The sequence below is a fragment of the Hyla sarda genome, chromosome 9 (genome assembly GCF_029499605.1).
Source record: "Hyla sarda isolate aHylSar1 chromosome 9, aHylSar1.hap1, whole genome shotgun sequence".
NCBI classification, from domain to species: Eukaryota; Metazoa; Chordata; class Amphibia; order Anura; family Hylidae; genus Hyla; species Hyla sarda.
The window spans coordinates 1,743,143-1,763,453 of NC_079197.1; the positions used below are offsets into that span (position 1 = coordinate 1,743,143).

A 20,311-nucleotide genomic window follows, 5' to 3' on the forward strand; every position below is an offset into this window, starting at 1 on the left:
CTCATCCTCTGTATTAGTCACATATAGTGATATCTACCCCTCATCCTCTGTATTAGTCACATATAGTGATATCTACCCCTCATCCTCTGTATTAGTCACATATAGTGATATCTACCCCTCATCCTCTGTATTAGTCACATATAGTGATATCTACCCCTCATCCTCTGTATTAGTCACATATAGTGATTTCTACCCCTCATCCTCTGTATTAGTCACATATAGTGATATCTACCCCTCATCCTCTGTATTAGTCACATATAGTGATATCTACCCGTCATCCTCTGTATTAGTCACATATAGTGATATCTACCCATCATCCTCTGTATTAGTCACATACAATGATATATACCCCTCATCCTCTGTATTAGTCACATATAGTGATATCTATCCCTCATCCTCTGTATTAGTCACATATAGTGATATCTACCCGTCATCCTCTGTATTAGTCACATATAGTGATATCTACCCGTCATCCTCTGTATTAGTCACATATAGTGATATCTACCCCTCATCCTCTGTATTAGTCACATATAGTGATATCTACCCATCATCCTCTGTATTAGTCACATATAGTGATATCTACCCATCATCCTCTGTATTAGTCACATATAGTGATATCTACCCCTCATCCTCTGTATTAGTCACATATAGTGATATCTACCCCTCATCCTCTGTATTAGTCACATATAGTGATATCTACCCCTCATCCTCTGTATTAGTCACATATAGTGATATCTACCCGTCATCCTCTGTATTAGTCACATATAGTGATTTCTATCCCTCATCCTCTGTATTAGTCACATATAGTGATATCTACCCGTCATCCTCTGTATTAGTCACATATAGTGATATCTACCCCTCATCCTCTGTATTAGTCACATATAGTGATATCTACCCGTCATCCTCTGTATTAGTCACATATAGTGATATCTACCCCTCATCCTCTGTATTAGTCACCTATAGTGATTTCTACCCCTCATCCTCTGTATTAGTCACATATAGTGATATCTACCCCTCATCCTCTGTATTAGTCACATATAGTGATATCTACCCCTCATCCTCTGTATTAGTCACATATAGTGATATCTACCCGTCATCCTCTGTATTAGTCACATATAGTGATATCTACCCCTCATCCTCTGTATTAGTCACCTATAGTGATTTCTACCCCTCATCCTCTGTATTAGTCACATATAGTGATATCTACCCCTCATCCTCTGTATTAGTCACATATAGTGATATCTACCCGTCATCCTCTGTATTAGTCACATATAGTGATTTCTACCCATCATCCTCTGTATTAGTCACATACAATGATATATACCCCTCATCCTCTGTATTAGTCACATACAATGATATATACCCCTCATCCTCTGTATTAGTCACATATAGTGATTTCTATCCCTCATCCTCTGTATTAGTCACATATAGTGATATCTACCCCTCATCCTCTGTATTAGTCACATATAGTGATTTCTATCCCTCATCCTCTGTATTAGTCACATATAGTGATTTCTATCCCTCATCCTCTGTATTAGTCACATATAGTGATATATACCCCTCATCCTCTGTATTAGTCACATATAGTGATTTCTACCCCTCATCCTCTGTATTAGTCACATATAGTGATATATACCCCTCATCCTCTGTATTAGTCACATATAGTGATTTCTACCCATCATCCTCTGTATTAGTCACATATAGTAATATCTACCCGTCATCCTCTGTATAAGTCACATATAGTGATTTCTATCCCTCATCCTCTGTATTAGTCACATATAGTGATTTCTATCCCTCATCCTCTGTATTAGTCACATATAGTGATTTCTACCCCTCATCCTCTGTATTAGTCACATATAGTGATTTCTACCCCTCATCCTCTGTATTAGTCACATATAGTGATTTCTATCCCTCATCCTCTGTATTAGTCACATATAGTGATTTCTACCCCTCATCCTCTGTATTAGTCACATATAGTGATATCTACCCCTCATCCTCTGTATTAGTCACATATAGTGATATATACCCCTCATCCTCTGTATTAGTCACATATAGTGATTTCTACCCCTCATCCTCTGTATTAGTCACATATAGTGATTTCTATCCCTCATCCTCTGTATTAGTCACATATAGTGATTTCTATCCCTCATCCTCTGTATTAGTCACATATAGTGATATCTACCCATCATCCTCTGTATTAGTCACATATAGTGATATCTACCCCTCATCCTCTGTATTAGTCACATATAGTGATATCTACCCCTCATCCTCTGTATTAGTCACATATAGTGATATATACCCCTCATCCTCTGTATTAGTCACATATAGTGATATCTACCCCTCATCCTCTGTATTAGTCACATATAGTGATATCTACCCATCATCCTCTGTATTAGTCACATATAGTGATATCTACCCCTCATCCTCTGTATTAGTCACATATAGTGATATATACCCCTCATCCTCTGTATTAGTCACATACAGTGATATATACCCCTCATCCTCTGTATTAGTCACATATAGTGATATCTACCCGTCATCCTCTGTATTAGTCACATATAGTGATATGTACCCCTCATCCTCTGTATTAGTCACATATAGTGATATGTACCCCTCATCCTCTGTATTAGTCACATATAGTGATATCTACCCATCATCCTCTGTATTAGTCACATACAGTGATATATACCCCTCATCCTCTGTATTAGTCACATATAGTGATTTCTATCCCTCATCCTCTGTATTAGTCACATGTTTTGCCCATAGGGGATGTCACTTAGTCAGGCGTGAGGAGTTGCAGACTAGCGTTTCGCTCGTGGCTGTTATCACCCGCGTTCATTGTTAATTGGACGAGTCCTGGGATGGGGGGGGGGGGGGGGTCTGCCATCTCCTGCCCAGTGTGAGACCCTCCATCTCTGTGTTCTCAGCTCTCAGGGGGTGAAAAGCTGAACATTAACCCTTCCCATACATCACTGTCCATGTCTCCTGTGGTTACCCATAATGCATCATGTGAGGGGGGGGGACACAGCAGGTCGGTGAGTGACCCCAATATTGGAGCTGTCTGCTATACAATATACATAGCCTCTATGAGATGTAGACCCCCCTTGTGTTATGTGAGGGGTTACATAGGACTGCAAACAATATTAGTTGTACCCCCTGAACCATCACAGTGCAGACCAGGCATACAGTAGATTTAACCCATTCAGCTCTGCTACATCTGCCTATAGAAAATGACCTGCTGTTCTATTTGTGTGGTGATCTGGGGCCCCGGGCCCCTCTGTGGTTGGTCTTGCGGCTGTTGTATCTAATGACTGATATCTGTGATCGATCACAATATAGAACAAAATGTTTCCTCAGCGGAGATTTCAGGAGAACGGCGCAGACACAGATCTCATTAGATGCCCCGGCTGCTGCAGAACCTCCCATTGTGTTAGCTACAAGACCACGCTGCACAAATAGTCAGGGCTCAATAAATAGTCCCATATCCTTAACTGCCAGGTGCATCAGCGGGAGACCCCTATAGAGTGAACCCCTATGTGTGGTATAGGGGGGCAGATCAGGCTGTTCTTCTACCACAATGCGCCTCCAGCCACTGCAAAACTACAATTCCCAGCATTCCCGGACAGCCTTTCATGCTGGGTGTTGTAGTTTGGCAACAGATGAAGGTACTCTGAATGGAAAACACTGCCGTAGTGTCATACCAGTCCATTATTGAGTAATAAAATTGGAAAAAACTAAATGGAGCTCTGCAGTGCCCATTAATGGCCTCCAGGGGCAGCAGCGAGGCCTCCTATAGCAGCTCCAAGAGTCGTATTGTCCTGGATCAATAGGGCAATAAAATAACCTGCTGCCAGTGATAGGGACGGGAGGCGGCACTGCCCAACAACACCCCCTACAGCACTGCCATACCCATCCCCCAAACTCCACCGAAGGTATATACTTACAGTGATCAGATATAATGAAAACACCTGCTTAATATTGTGTCGTCTACCTTATACTTTAACCTGGTCTCCACAAGGTCTTTGAAGGTCTCCTATGACACCTTGCACCAAGAGAGTAGCAGCAGATCCCTTAAAGTCTATGGAAACCATTGACATGAAAAATGATTTCTCCATATGTCAGTGTTACCCTGAGTTAAAAATGTCGCTTTGTTTGCAATCTTCATTCCTTCATTCTGTGGGGGTGTCCTCCCTGTAATACATGCTGAATGGGAGTTCTGTCTGTACAGGAGTCTACAGTTGCCATAGGGGCATTGCTTTCTCTCTAAGCTTGTACGCAGCTCATGTAATTTTTACACTGCTGACTGCTTGTTATCTTTGTCCTTTCTATCTACAGCCTGTATGAGCTGCCCTCCATGTATGTTCTCCTCCCTATCTACAGCCTGTATGAGCTGCCCTCCATGTATGTTCTCCTCCCTATCTACAGCCTGTATGAGCTGCCCTCCATGTATGTTCTCCTCCCTATCTACAGCCTGTATGAGCTGTCCTCTATGTATGTTCTCCTCTCTATATACAGCCTGTGTGATCTGCCCTCCATGTATGCTCTCCTTTCTATATAGTCTGTGTGATCTGCCCTCCATGTATGCTCTCCTCTCTATCTCCAGCCTGTGTGAGCTGTCCTCCGTGTATGCTCTCCTCCTTATCTACAGCTTGTGTGAGCTGCCCTCCATGTATTCTCTCCTCCCTATCTACAGCCTGCGAGCTGTACTCAATGTTTACTCTCCTCCCGGTCTACAGCCTGTGACCTGCCCTCCATGTATGTTCTTCTCTTTCTACAACCTGTGTGAGCTGTCCTCCGTGTATGCTCTCCTCCTTATCTACAGCCTGTGACCTGTCCTCCATGTATGTTCTCCTCTCTATCTCCAGCCTGTGTAATCTGCCTTTCATCTATGCTCTCTTTCCTATAATATGTGTGGTCTACCCTCCATGTCTAATCTACCCAATATCAACATCATGTGTAGGATTCCCTCCTATATCACAGGGGTGGAGTCGTGACGTCACGCTCTTCCGCTCCCGTGCTCGGGATCCAAAGCCTCGAGAGTTGCCGGAAGCCATTGAGGTGGGTGCTGCAGCAGAGATGCCAGGGGTTCCCAGCAGCGGGACCCCCGCGATCTGACATCTTATCCCCTATCCTTTGGATAGAGGATAAGATGTCTACGGGCGTAGTACCCCTTTAAGGTGAAAATGGGCTTGGTCCTTAAGGGGTTAAAAAAAATCCCACTGGAGTACCCCCTTTAAGGACCCACTAGTTATGTCACCTAATATATTCGCCCATCACACCTCCCAACCCCACAGGCACCATGGTCAATGGGTGGAATATAACCATCAGTGGTGTTTCCTATAGTGATATTACTCATTTTTTCTGTCCCTCCTTAAAACCTCACAATATTATCAATCATGTGTCATCAGTTATCATTCATGTCATCAGTTATCATCATTCATGTGTTATCAGTTATCATTCATGTCATCAGTTATCATTCGTGTCATCAGTTATCATTCGTGTCATCAGTTATCATTCGTGTCATCAGTTATCAATCATGTGTCATCAGTTATCATCATTCATGTGTCATCAGTTATCATCATTCATGTGTCATCAGTTATCATTCATGTGTCATCAGTTGTCATTCAAGTGTCATCAGTTATCATCATTCATGTGTCATCAGTTATCATCATTCATGTGTCATCGGTTATCATTTGTGTCATCAGTCATCATTCATGTTTCTATGTTCTAGTACTTTAAGTCTAGAAAAGAAATCTAAATAAATAGTACAAAAATATTTCGTTTTTTTCTTGAGTTGCTTTTCAATTATTTTCTTTGTACAATTACTGGATAGTTTGAATTCTAATAGTTCCTGATTTTAGTCATTGCTAAGATCCAGAGCACAAAAATAAATAAAAAATCTTTATTATACTTAAAGAAAAAAAAAACATTCACATCAAGTAACCAGGTACGAACAGAAAACTTGATTTATTGAAAACAAAAATTTCTAATACATTTATTTCTTTTTTACACAGGTTTAAAATATAAAAACCCCATGAGGGCATCTTAAATAGGAATGTGCACGTGTCTTCCAGGGACTGTACAGATTCTGGGAACGATCACTAATAGATTCATAGATTTCTTTCTTTTACTTTGATCAAAAGTCATAATTATGAAAAATGTAAAAATGACACGAGATGAGACGTCAATATCTGCAGGTGCAGGAAGGAAGTTTATTTCAATAGATACTGAAGGTATCGGAAGGATAACAACAAATCATGATAGTGACACAAACACAATCACAGGACGACCCCCAGGACAGACGGGTTTTGGTTTGATGTACGATCTATCGTTTTGGTTCCTTGTTTAAAAATATTTACAATTTTTTATTTCATTTATACTTTTTAGCGTTGCCCCTGGACAGGATTTCTCGGTTTAGTGAAAAATATATTCTAGAATATTTATTTCACTATTATCTGAAATGTGGTCATTTGTTTTTTTCTTTATAAATTCGGTATAGACGGCTCCATGTTCCATTTAGAGGAACAAACTAAGAGAATGCGCAAAAAGAGTCACAGATGGAAAACAAGAGTACATTTTTTTTATATAAAAATCTTCCAAATATACTTTTTGTTTCTGTGTCTTACATTATATATTATTATTACAATTGATTTGTAATTCCATCATTTTTTTTCTGGGACACAACTCATCCCTTTTTTTCTACGGATTGTATAATTCTGAATTAGATACAATTTTAACCTCAGCCACAAACACACGGTCCAGAGTGATCAACCTCACATCCGGTAACCTCATCGATTCAGATTCTCAGGACTTGGCGTCATCTGGTGGATCTCCCCCCCCCCCCCCCCCACCCATTGATGATCTATTATTTGTTACGATATTTGTTACTAGTGACCTCATTGACTTTCCAGTATCAAATATTTTTTTCCCCCAAATCAATAATCTAACGATGGAAATATGTTTTTCCTTCTTTGGTGGTCAGAAGGTGAGGGGCCATTTCTGATGAGGGTAGTCGGCTATCTTTGTCAGTCTCATAGGGTTGAATAGAGCGGCAGTGTGCACGTCTGACAGGCACTTAATTGAACCGGGGGGCGAGGGACTCCTAGAGGTTGGACCGCCACCGATCAGACACATCTTACAGAGAGGTGATGAAAGTCCTTCATGAGAATTAACAAACAAAAGGACCTATGGATGGAGGGTGGAGTTCCAACTGTTATTTACAATTGATCGCTAACGATCACTATTACCCTAAATTTCCCATCCAATATTAAAATATAACTTTTATTGAGCCATGATTAAAATCCAATTCACAAGTGCTCAAGTGATAGGTTACTAACATGCAGTTGCATGCAATCATTGTGTAAGAGAACTGTGGCTGCAGTCCACAATTCTCAGTGTGAATTAAAGTTAAAATCAATCACACATTGCCCGCCCGCCCGACGTTTCGCCACAAGCTGTGGCTTTCTCAAGGGCTTAGAGGCAAATGGCCTTAGAGGCCATTTGCCTCTAAGCCCTTGAGAAAGCCACAGCTTGTGGCGAAACGTCGGGCGGGCAATGTGTGATTGATTTTAACTTTAATTCACACTGAGAATTGTGGACTGCAGCCACAGTTCTCTTACACAATCACTTGAGTACTTGTGAATTGGATTTTAATCATGGCTCAATAAAAGTTATATTTGATTATTGGATGGGAAATTTAGGGTAATAGTGATCGTTAGCGATCAATTGTAAATAACAGTCCTTCATGAGAAAACCTCTTAAATGGTCGACTAGTTTGTTTACAAAAAATAAGACCATCCAAACCCTACAAAAACTCGTAAAGAATAACTAGCTACATTGCTTAGGGCCGGTTTCCCACGGCTGTAATATGGTGGCTGCACCCCCACTACTGTAAACACTGCGGGTGTTCTGGGTATTTCAGCTGTAACATGGACCCTACATTCTGCATATTATAACCGGTGGAATTGGCCAAAGCGATATTCGAAATGCAGATAAGAAACTGAATTTTTTTGTCAAGTCATAAAAAGAGGCAAATTCAGGCGCTTGTTGTCCCTTTGACTTTATTAGTTCAGTGAGGTGCACGGATGTTCCGGCCTTGTACAGTACGGGTCATGGAGATGCTCTCCGCACTCGGAACCGTTTAAACACCAGTTTGGTTATGCACATTCGCCGGCCTTGGCTTCATAAGGGGGGGGGGGGGCACATAAGAGAATACAAAAAGAAAGTTTTTAAACAAACAAGATAAGTTAGCACCACAATGAGCATGTGACTATAGACCTGGAATCATTACATAACATAGACATGGAGGAGGCTACATGGGAAGCTACCACAATAGAGTTCAGTCTTTCTGGTTTTCCTTTTTTTATTATTATTATTATTATTATCATCATTACCGTTTTCCATTATCTACATTATCAAATGAAACATGAAAAGAAACATGCATTATATCTCGTAGCGAGCGATTAGTGCAGGATACGTCTGACAGGGGATAGTGGCGGAGAGCCCCCCAGTGGAGCGCTGTCAGAAAGTAACAAATAAAATAAAAAATAATAAAAAATAAAATAGCACCACAGAAAAAACTGAACAACATAGCACCTATTTCTGACAAGATTTTTATTCAAGGGCAACTCCCACCCTGTGACGAGGCAACATGGAGGTAAAACTGAGGAGGTGATAATACTGTACAGAGAGGAAGCCCCCGTCACAATACCCCAAATGTCTTCCTATCAGCTGGGGATGATTATTATTATTATAATCAATGATCAATTACAAAAATATAAAAAAATATATTTCTGAAATCTCTGTTCTATACAAATGTGTGACCTAGCAGTCTGAGTTGTTGGACGCGGGTTAGCTTGTGGTTTTTTTTTTTTTGGGGTGGGTGGGGGGGGGGTGTGTGACTATTTGGCTAAGGACCTTCTTAGTAAATTGCATAGAGCAGTGCTTTCCCAACCAGGGTGCCTCCAGCTGTTGCAAAACAACAACTACCAGCCATGTGCAGCCCTGTGCGGCTTATAGTGTGTGAGTCTGCGGACTGGCTGTCCGGGCATGCTGGGAGTTGTAGTTTTGCAGCAACTTAAGGCATACTGGTTGGGAAACTCAAGCATAGAGTGTAAAGCGTTGGCCTCTAGATTTTTAGGAAAGAAAATGTATGGCCTCTAAATTTGATCCCTTAATTTTAAATGTATTCAACGAAAGTGGAAATAAGGAACACAGGCGCGTACCACTTGTTTTGTTTATAAAAGAAAAAGAAGAGAAAAAAATAAATGCACATATTGCCAGATTGGACCGACTTACTTGGCACCAAGTCACATGCAGGATTTTAAAGCTTTAGGGTAAGGCAACTTTTTTTGTTTTTCCTTTAAAAACAAAATAACAACAATAATATACAATACAAATAATTACATACAAAAATATAAAGCACCTTTAATACAAAGGGACAAGTGACGTTTGCTTAGGAAAGTGAGAACCGAGGAGGGAGGTCGTTTTTTGTGGTCCAAATGGCATCAATCTGTAATACGCTATTCGAGCGCCTCACATGTAGCGCTTTGCTTCCCATCCATACCTGTGACCGTACGAGCGGATTGTGTGTGTCTGGGAGAAAATCAGTCATGTGCTTCTAATGGTCGTCACGTGATGCCGTTCAGGTCATGTGATCCCAGGGCTTGTGGGTACTGAGTGGTTTTTTTCTAATACGTTGGTGGTCCAGGCCATCGTTGTCCCAGCTGAAGAATGTGCATGTGAGACAAGTAATAGGCTGCGATGAGGTTTGAAGGTTGCACATTTGGAAAACTTGGCGTCCTGTTATGCTATTGGCCTCTTTTTTTCTCAAAAAAATGTGTATTTACGTATATTTATCTTTAAAAAAAAAAAATTAAGAGTTTTTTTTGTTTTTGTTTGTTTTTTTTAGCCTAGGAAACACACTGGTCCCACTTCAAAGCCAAATTTTTGTGTTGGGTCCCCAAAGTCATTGAACATTAGATCCACTATAGGGGCTTGTTCCACTTTGGGAGTGTTCAGCTCCAGGATGGTCTTCTGGTAACCCTTCTTAGCCTGAGGGGGAGAGAACCAAACACCATCATAAAAACGTCTAGTAACGCTACAGTATGTAGAGGCTTCACAAATATACACGCACATATATAATACAGTGACCCCCCGACCTACGATGGCCCCGACATACCATATATATACATTTATATAGATATATACCGTATATAGACACGGGCCCCACCATACCATATATATATATAATACAGTGACCTCCCGACCTACGATGGCCCCGACATATCATATATATACAGTGACCCCCCCGACCTACGATGGCCCCGACATATCATATATATACAGTGACCCCCCGACATACCATATATATACAGTGACCCCCCGACCTACGATGGCCCCGACATACCATATATATACAGTGACCTTCGATGGCCCCGACATACCATATATATACAGTGACCCCCGACCTACGATGGCCCCGACATATCATATATATACAGTGACCCCCGACCTATGATGGCCCCGACATACCATATATATACAGTGACCCCCGACCTACGATGGCCCCGACATACCATATATATACAGTGACCCCCGACCTACGATGGCCCCGACATACCATATATATACAGTGACCTTCGATGGCCCCGACATACCATATATATACAGTGACCCCCGACCTACGATGGCCCCCGACATATCATATATATACAGTGACCCCCGACCTACGATGGCCCCGACATACCATATATATACAGTGACCCCCGACCTACGATGGCCCCGACATACCATATATATACAGTGACACCCCGACCTACGATGGCCCCGACATACCATATATATACAGTGACACCCCGACCTACGATGGCCCCGACATATCATATATATACAGTGACCCCCGACCTACGATGGCCCCGACATACCATATATATACAGTGACCCCCGACCTACGATGGCCCCGACATACTATATATATACAGTGACCCCCCGACCTACGATGGCCCCGACATACCATATATATATACAGTGACCCCCGACCTACGATGGCCCCGACATACCATATATATACAGTGACCCCGACCTACGATGGCCCCGACATACCATATATATACAGTGACCTCCCGACCTACGATGGCCCCGACATACCATATATATATATATATATATACAGTGACCTCCCGGCCTACGATGGCCCCGACATACCATATATATACAGTGACCCCCCCGACCTACGATGGCCCCGACATACCATATATATACAGTGACCCCCGACCTACGATGGCCCCGACATACCATATATATATACAGTGACCCCCCCCTGACCTACGATGGCCCCGACATACCATATATATACAGTGACCCCCCCCTGACCTACGATGGCCCCGACATATCATATATATACAGTGACCCCCCGACCTACGATGGCCCCGACATACCATATATATATACAGTGACCCCCCCCGACCTACGATGGCCCGGACATACCATATATATACAGTGACCCCCCCGACCTACGATGGCCCCGACATACCATATATATACAGTGACCCCCCGACCTACGATGGCCCCGACATACCATATATATATACAGTGACCCCCCCGACCTACGATGGCCCGGACATACCATATATATACAGTGACCCCCCGACCTACGATGGCCCCGACATACCATATATATACAGTGACCCCCCCGACCTACGATGGCCCCGACATACCATATATATACAGTGACCCCCGACCTACGATGGCCCCGACATACCATATATATACAGTGACCCCCGACCTACGATGGCCCCGACATACCATATATATACAGTGACCCCCCCGACCTACGATGGCCCCGACATACGATCATTTCAGCATACGATCACTCTCAGAGTCCATCACATGGTGAAGGCAGCACCAACATACGATGCTTTTGTATGTCGCGGCCATCGCATAAATGGCTATCCCTCAGCGCAGACTGCTTCAGCTGCCCCCGGATAGCCGCATACAGTGCCCCATGTGGTCCGCTGACGATCACTTACCTGTCCTCGGGGCTCCGGCGCGTCCTCTTCAGGATCCCCTGCATCGTCAGCGCTCTCCATCGTCGTCATCACGTCGCTGCACACGCCGTCCCGTCATCCAATAGGAGCGGCGTGCGTAGCGACGTGATGGTGGCGATGGACAGTGAGGATCCCGGGGAAGCAGAGGCCTTGCTGGAGCATCGGGGACACCCTGGGGACGCAGCGACAACGATGGAAGGCGACATCCAGGGCAGCGGTGACGGTCCGGAGCGGCGGGGACACATGAGTATAATCTCCAATACCAGTGGTCTTCAACCTGCGGACCTCCAGATGTTGCAAAACTACAACTCCCAGCATGCCCGGACAGCCGTTGGCTGTCCGGGCATGCTGGGTGTTGTAGTTTTGCAACATCTGGAGGTCCGCAGGTTGTAGACCACTGTCCTATACTTTACATTGCACGGATCCCTCAACATACGATGGTTTCAACAAACGATGGTTCATTTGGAACGGATTACCATTATGTTGAGGGACCACTGTATATATATATATATATATATATATATATATATATATAAAATTCAAAAACACACACAGATGTATAATACACGCACATATATAATACATTACTTTTGCAAAAAAAAAATTTTATAATAATAATTCCAGTCTCAGGAGAGCACAAAGGAGGAAATGTATGAATTGGTGTGGTACCTGCTAAACTGCATGGCGTGCTGCGCGGGATTCGTAATGTCTCTTGTTGTGCACTTTCCGGGGTGTAGTTAGCAGATGAACTGGTTTTCAACTGGCTCCAGAAAGTTAAACAGATTTGTAAATTACTTCAATTAAAAAAAAAATCTTAATCCTTCCAGTAGTTATCAGCTGCTGAAGTTGAGTTGTTCTTTTCTGTCTGGCAACAGTGCTCTCTGCTGACATCTCTGTCTCGGAAACTGCACAGAGTAGAAGAGGTTTGCTATGGGGATTTGCTTCTCCTCTGGACAGTTCCCGAGACATGTGTCATCAGAGAGCACTTAGACAGAAAAGAGCAAATCAACTTCAGCAGCTCATAAATACTGAAAGGATTAAGATTTTTTAATTGAAGTAATTTACAAATCTGTTTAACTTTCTGGAGCCAGTTGATATATATATATATATATATAAAAAAATTCCTGGATACCCCCTTGATATTTGTGCTCATTCAGTGACTGGTTAGTGTAGGAGGCTTTTCACCCTTTTCCCACTATTCAGGGGCTTCCTGTCATTTGCTCAAATTTTATTTAGGTCACATGGGAAATATTTTATATATATATATATATATATATATATATATATATATATATCTTAGAGGGTTTGTTCTCAGGTTTTTTCCACACCACGTTTTTGGTGCATGTTTGCTGAATGCTTTAGGAAATGTTCCAATGTACGGGGTTAACATATCCACAGACCCCATTATATGATTATATGTTCACATTTATTTGCTGTAAGGGTCGGAGAACTTCTGTGCTCTCCCATATAGACATATGCAATAAAAAAATGTTCTATGTTGTGACACGGGATTCTGTATGTTGTGGTTCCACCTGCACAATGGTTCCAGCAGTTCCCCTCTATACCGGAGGTAGGTGTCTGCTACAATATGCTCTCATATTAAGAGCAGGTCTCTCTGTCTGGGCATGCTGGGAGTTGTAGTTTTGCAACATCTGAAGGTCTACAGTTTGGGGACCACTGCTGTAGTGTATTGTGTATATTGTAAAACTACAACTCCCAGCAAGCCTAAGGCCTACAGTTTGGGGACCACTGCTGTATCGTATAGTGTATACTGTAAAACTACAACTCCAAGCAAGCCTAAGGCCTACAGTTTGGGGACCATTTCTGTAGTGTATATTATAGAACTACAACAACGAGCATGCTGGGAGTTGTAGTTTTGCAACATCTGAAGGCTTACAGTTTGGGGACCACTGCTGTAGTGTATGGTGTATACTGTAAAACTACAACTCCCAGCAAGCCTAAGGCCTACAGTTTGGGGACCACTGCTGTAGTGTATAGTGTATATTATAGAACTACAACAACGAGCATGCTGGGAGTTGTAGTTTTGCAACAGTTGGAGGCACCCTGGTTGGGAAACCTTGTTCTACAGCATCTGACTGACACATAGTAACGCAGTAATGGTCTTATAAATGAGCAGTCACTGCAGTACAGGGAACATGAAGAAGCAGCATTGATCTATGAGGAGGGTTTTGTGGCGTTTCTCGTCCATTACCCTGACATGACTGGAAGTGACTGCTGGAGGATCTGGTGTCTCTTCCATCTCACTTACAATAAGGATCCATATTAAAGAGATAACGCGTCTGGAGTCTCCGCATTCATCCGCTATTGATAAATGTATTTGGTTTCTTTTTTGTGTCAGACTTCATAACGCTCGTCTCGTATTGTGTACTGCAGTCTGACATTCTCCTGCAGATCAATAGATGGCTGTATCCCCGCCAGCCCCGCTGCATCCACATCACAGCCTTTCATGTGACTAGAACAATTGTCTTTCATGATGCCGGTGGCGCCTGTAATAATCTGATCAGCTGTCACTGTGGTAAATGGCGCTGCCAGGTGGAGATCAGATGAGACAAGACGTAGTTACTTACTGCGCATCCATCCATGATGGCCTGGATGTATGGGTTGTTGTCGTGGGACATCTCTTCATCGTTGGATCCCAGGAAGCGGATCGCCTTGTCGTGGCTGTTGGTGGTGGCGTCGTGCCAAGCGACGGACTGGTAGCAGTTGTAGGTGATGTTCTGTTTGGCGGAAGCGCTGAGAAGCCTCAGGAACGTCATTTGTACCACACCGACAGGGTTTCCATCAGCATCCACATAGGAGAGCTGCAAATAATCAGACATATCTACAGGGTAAATACTGAACACGTGGGACTTCATGGGAACGTCCTCACCAAGTATGGCAGTCGGTCGTAAAGGTTGTACCATCTCAGTCTGTTGGGCATCAAGTTTCAGGGTTTACCAAGATTTAGGGTTTACATGCAGGTCATGAAATCTACTCTGTGAATGGGATTCTGAAAATGTTTGGTGCCAGAAATACTTTCCAGAAACCCAGAGGAATTAGGAGCCCAGACCAAGGTGCAGAGGAGGAGAAGGATTTATAATAGGACATAAAGTAAGGGTACGACCCTGAATTCATACAAGACCTCTCATTAGTTCATTGACCCCCCCCAGCGCTGAGTTGAAAAAGATATGCAAATTAGACTTTGGAGCCCACTGGGCATTCCCCTTGGCTACTGTGGCCCAGCACAGCTCCGCCCCTCCACCGGTTATCCCTCCCCTCTGTGCGCTGGTCCCTCCTTTATTCCCTTGATTAACAGACACCAGACTGTACTGTAATCTCTGCCTCTCCCCTGTAATCTCTGCCTCTCCCCTGTAATCTCTGCCTCTCCCCTGTAATCTCTGCCTCTCCAATGTAATCTCTGCCTCTCCAATGTAACCTCTGCCTCTCCCCTGTAACCTCTGCCTCTCCCCTGTAACCTCTGCCTCTCCCCTGTAATCTCTGCCTCTCCCCTGTAATCTCTGCCTCTCCCCTGTAATCTCTGCCTCTCCCCTGTAATCTCTGCCTCTCCCCTGTAATCTCTGCCTCTCCCCTGTAATCTCTGCCTCTCCCCTGTAATCTCTGCCTCTCCCCTGTAATCTCTGCCTCTCCCCTGTAACCTCTGCCTCTCCCCTGTAACCTCTGCCTCTCCCCTGTAACCTCTGCCTCTCCCCTGTAATCTCTGCCTCTCCCCTGTAATCTCTGCCTCTCCCCTGTAATCTCTGCCTCTCCCCTGTAATCTCTGCCTCTCCCCTGTAATCTCTGCCTCTCCCCTGTAATCTCTGCCTCTCCCCTGTAATCTCTGCCTCTCCCCTGTAATCTCTGCCTCTCCCCTGTAATCTCTGCCTCCCCAATGTAATGGCCGCTTCTCCTGTTATCTCATCGTCTCCACAAGCTCCAAAGCCTAATTTGCATTTGTTTAAAATCTGATCTCTTGGTGCTGGAGGGGTCTGTACGGATTCCGGGTCATAAGTCCTTTTTGCCCCACCCTTACTTTATACACTAAAAACCTGCAGGTCTGTTACATAGTAATAGGACATTATATATCTATATATAAACATCCACCTCTCATATAGGGGATACATTCTGGTAGTGATGAGAATTACATTGAAGTTCATTCCTCCCCCCACTGATCACTCTAATGGTAAATATCCATCTTATACCCAGTCATTGGTTTGACCAATGTTTTCCAACCAGGGCGCCTTCAGCTGTAGCAAAACTACAAATCTTTTGTCTGTGCGGCGTGCTGGAAGCTAAAGACATCCTGGTTGTGGGTTTGAGAATAGTGTTGTGTAGAGGGGCCACAGGGACGGACATTTCTACGGTCAGTGGCTGGACGGTGACTTCTTTAAAGGGGACCTCTCATCAAATAAACGTTTTGATATATTTTAGATTAATGAATGTTGAATAACTTTCCAATAGCATGTTAATGAAATATATGCTTCTTTCTATTGTATTTTTCCAGATCAGTCCCGTCAGCAAGCATTTCAGACTCATGCTGGAGTCCTAAACACTCAGAGCTGCCAGCCTGCTTTGTTCACAGCCAAACAGGCTGTGAACAAAGCAGGCTGGCAGCTCGTAGTGTTTAGGACTCCAGCATGAGTCTGAAATGCTTGCTGCCAGGACTGGTAGGGAGACCCCTAGTGGTCATTTCTTCGAAGTGGAGAATTAAATAGAAGAATATTAATATTAATAACATGCAATTGTGAAGTTATTCTACATACATTAATCTATAATATATCAAAAGTTTTTTGGATGAGAGGTACCCTTTAAGCGATCGGGAGATCATCCTGGTCTCTACTTGGGTCCTTACTTGGACAGTGGATCATGTTAACCCCTTATCCCTGGTCGGACCTCTCTGTGTATATGTTCATAGAACTGAGAAATGTTACATCGTCACATAACACAATCCAGTAATCTAATGTACAATAAAAATAAACAATACAAACCGCAGCGGGTCCGTTCTGCCGCCTGAGAAATAAGAGAACTGAACAGGAGAGAGCAGCATGCAAGGTCAGACTCAGCTAACAACACGTGTAAAGGGCGATCCCATCAGTCCGCAGCGCGCTCGTCTACGTCTCATCGTGCGATTACTGGACCGCGCTTGGTGTCAATGTGAAGAGATTGTTTGGGGCTCCTGCTGCGGTGCAGAACCAGGAGATTGTGTCACTGACCGCCGCCGATTTCCCTTTACATACGTGTCGGTAGCTGCTTCTTTAAACCTTTTTTTTTTTTTTTTTCGTTTTTTTTTTGTACCTGCAGATAATTCAGCTCCTGTATCCTAAGCAGAAAGTGGGGGCTTAGGAGAAATCGCTCTATAGCACAGAAATCGACAAGAAAAATAACAAAATATAAAAGGCGGCTTGAAAGATGCTGTGAAGTTAAGACACGGAGCGGCACTGATGCCAGCGAGAGCTGCAAAGTTTTCTACTTCAAAGCAGCCACCCTGAGCTGAACCGAGTACCTATGATATGAAAGCAGAGGAGAGAGCAGAGGCGCTCATCGCTTCTCCATGACTACCGATCTAGGCCGACCGCCTTAAACCGCAGGGCCGGCTGCTTTACTGCTACGTGCACTCTGAGGAAAACAAGTACAGACAGTCCACCCGCTGACTGCGCACATGTAAAATGGTGGGGGTCAGTAGTCATAATCCGGCTGGCTCTAGAGGGGGCGGAGCACATGGACAGCCGCCATTATAGAGGCAAAATTCCAGAATCAGGGACATCTCTTTACTTATGTGCAAGTATATACTCCGCGATATCATCCATTTTGCTTCAGTCACATCCAGAGCAGCAATCACAATTCTGCTGTGATTTAACGCCCAAACAGTTTAGAGCAGTGAATCCCAACCAGGCGGCCTCCAGCTTTAGTCTTTGGCTGTCTAGGCATGATGGGAGTTGTAGTATTGCAACAGCTGGGGGCACACTGGTTGAAGAACACTGCTATAAGCAATGATTGTCAACCTAGGGTTCTCCAGCTGTTGCAAAATTACAAGTCCAAGGATGCCAGTGTTTCCCAACCAGGGTGCCCCCAGCTGTTGCAAAACTACAAGTCCAAGGATGCCAGTGTTTCCCAACCAGGGTGCCCCCAGTTGTTGCAAAACTACAAGTCCAAGGATGCCAGTGTTTGCCAGTGTTTCCCAACCAGGGTGCCCCCAGCTGTTGCAAAACTACAACTCCTAGGATGCCCGGACAGCAGTTGGCTGTCCGGGCATCCTAGGAGTTGTAGTTTTGCAACAGCTGGCGGCACCTTGGTTGGGAAACACTGGCAGACACAGAAATGAATTGTCATACATTAAAAGAGTTATCAAGGATTAGAAAAACAACACAAAACAGCGCCACGCCTGTCTTCAGGTTGTCCGTTGTACTGCAGATCAGTTCTATTGAAGTTGAAATACCACACACAACCTGAGGGTAGGTGTGGTGCTGTTTAGTGATAGAAAGCAGCTATGTTTTTCTAATCCTGAATAACCCTTTTAACCCCTTAAAGGGGTACTCTGGCGCTAAGACATCTTATCCCCTATCCGCCGCTGGGGACCCCCGTGATCTTCCACGCCGAACCCCGTTAGAATCAGCCCCCGGAGCGTGTTCGCTTCGGGTCTGATTACTGGCGATCACGGGGACGGAGCATAGTGATGTCACGGCTCCGCCCCCTCAATGCAAGCCTATGTATACAGCTGTCACGCCCCCTCCCATAATTGCATTGAGGGGGTGGAGCGTGACGAGACACGGGGGCGGAGCCGTGACGTCACTATGCTCCGTCCCTGTGATCGCCATTAATCAGACCCGGAGCGAACACGCACTGGGGGCTGATTCTAACGGGGTGCGGCGTGGAAGATCACGGGGGTCCCCAGCGGCGGATAGGGGATAAGATGTCTTAGTGCCGGAGAACCCCTTTAAGGACTCAGGGTTTTTCCGTTTTTGTACTTTCGTTTTTTCCTCCTCACCTTTTAAAAATCATAACCCTTTAAATTTTGCACCTACAGACTCATATGGTGGCTTTTTTTTTTTTTTTTTTTGCGCCACCAATTCTACTTTGTAATGACATCAGTCATTTTACCCAAAAATTTATGGCGAAACAAAAAAAAATGCCATTTTGTAAATTTTGGGGGCTTCCGTTTCTACGCAGTAAATTTTTTGGTAAAAATGACACCTTATGTTTATTCTGTAGGTCCATAAGATTAAAATGATCCCCTACTTATATAGGTGATTTTGTCGCACTTCTGGAAAAAAATCATAACTACATGCACGAAAATGAATACGTTTAAAAATTTCCTCTTCTGACCCCTATAACTTTTTTATTTTTCCGCATACAGGGATGTATGAGAGCTCATTTATTATCTCTTTTTATTCATTTTTTTATGGTATAAAAAGTGACCAAAAATACGCTATTTTGGAATTTGGAATTTTTTTTTTACGTGTACGCCATTGACCGTGGTTTAATTACCAATATTTTTATAGTTCGGACATTTACACTTGCGGCAATATGACATATGTTTATATTTATTTTTATTTACACAAATTTTTTTTTTAAATCGGAAAAGGGAGTGATTCAAACTTTTTATTAGGGAAGGGGTTAAATCATCTTTATGAACTTTTTTCTTTTGCAATGTTATAGCCCCATAGGGGACTATAACAGGCATTACACTGATTGCCCACACTGATCAATGCTATGCCATAGCATGGCATTGATCAGTGTTTTTGGCACTTGACTGCTCCTGCCTGGATCTCAGGCACGGAGCAGTCATTCGGCGCGATCAGACAACGAGGAGGCAGGTAGGGATCCTCCTGGTGTCCGTACAGCTCATCGGGACATCACTGTTTCACCGCGGTGGTCCGATCAGCCCAACTGAGCTGCCGGGAACGCTTTTACTTTCACTTTAGACATGGCGATCAAGTCAAGGTGATGTCCGGTATTAGCCACAGGTCCTGGCTACTGTTAGCTGCTGGGACCGACCCGATATGACACAGGGTCACCACGTGACCCCACGTTATATCGCAGGAGCCGGCGCAGGACGTGAATATACCTCCTGCGTCGTTAAGGGGTTAATGTATGACAATTTATTTCTGTGTTTGCCTTGAAAGCCTCATGTATGATCAGGTTTCCCTTTAAATTTCTATAAAAAGAAAAAAAAAAGTTAGGAAAAATACATTTAAAGGGGTACTCCCGTGGAAACCTTTTTTTTTTATTTATTTATTTTTGTTTTAAATCAACTGGTGCCAGAACAG

General features: G+C 43.7%; 1 protein-coding gene across 16 annotated transcripts in view; it reads right to left on the reverse strand.

Moving 5' to 3' along the window:
* Positions 1 to 7,722: 7,722 nt before the first annotated feature.
* The window catches only part of COL5A1 (collagen type V alpha 1 chain), a 387,668-nt gene continuing 375,079 nt past the window's right edge, over positions 7,723 to 20,311 (reverse strand). For all 16 annotated transcript variants that reach the window (XM_056537902.1, XM_056537901.1, XM_056537900.1 and 13 more), the window contains 2 exons: positions 14,636 to 14,869; positions 7,723 to 10,053 (listed from right to left, as the gene is read on the reverse strand). In XM_056537902.1, the coding sequence (XP_056393877.1) occupies positions 9,907 to 10,053; positions 14,636 to 14,869 (381 nt within the window). In that variant the 3' untranslated portion in view covers positions 7,723 to 9,906. The remainder of the gene's footprint in view (positions 10,054 to 14,635; positions 14,870 to 20,311) is intronic.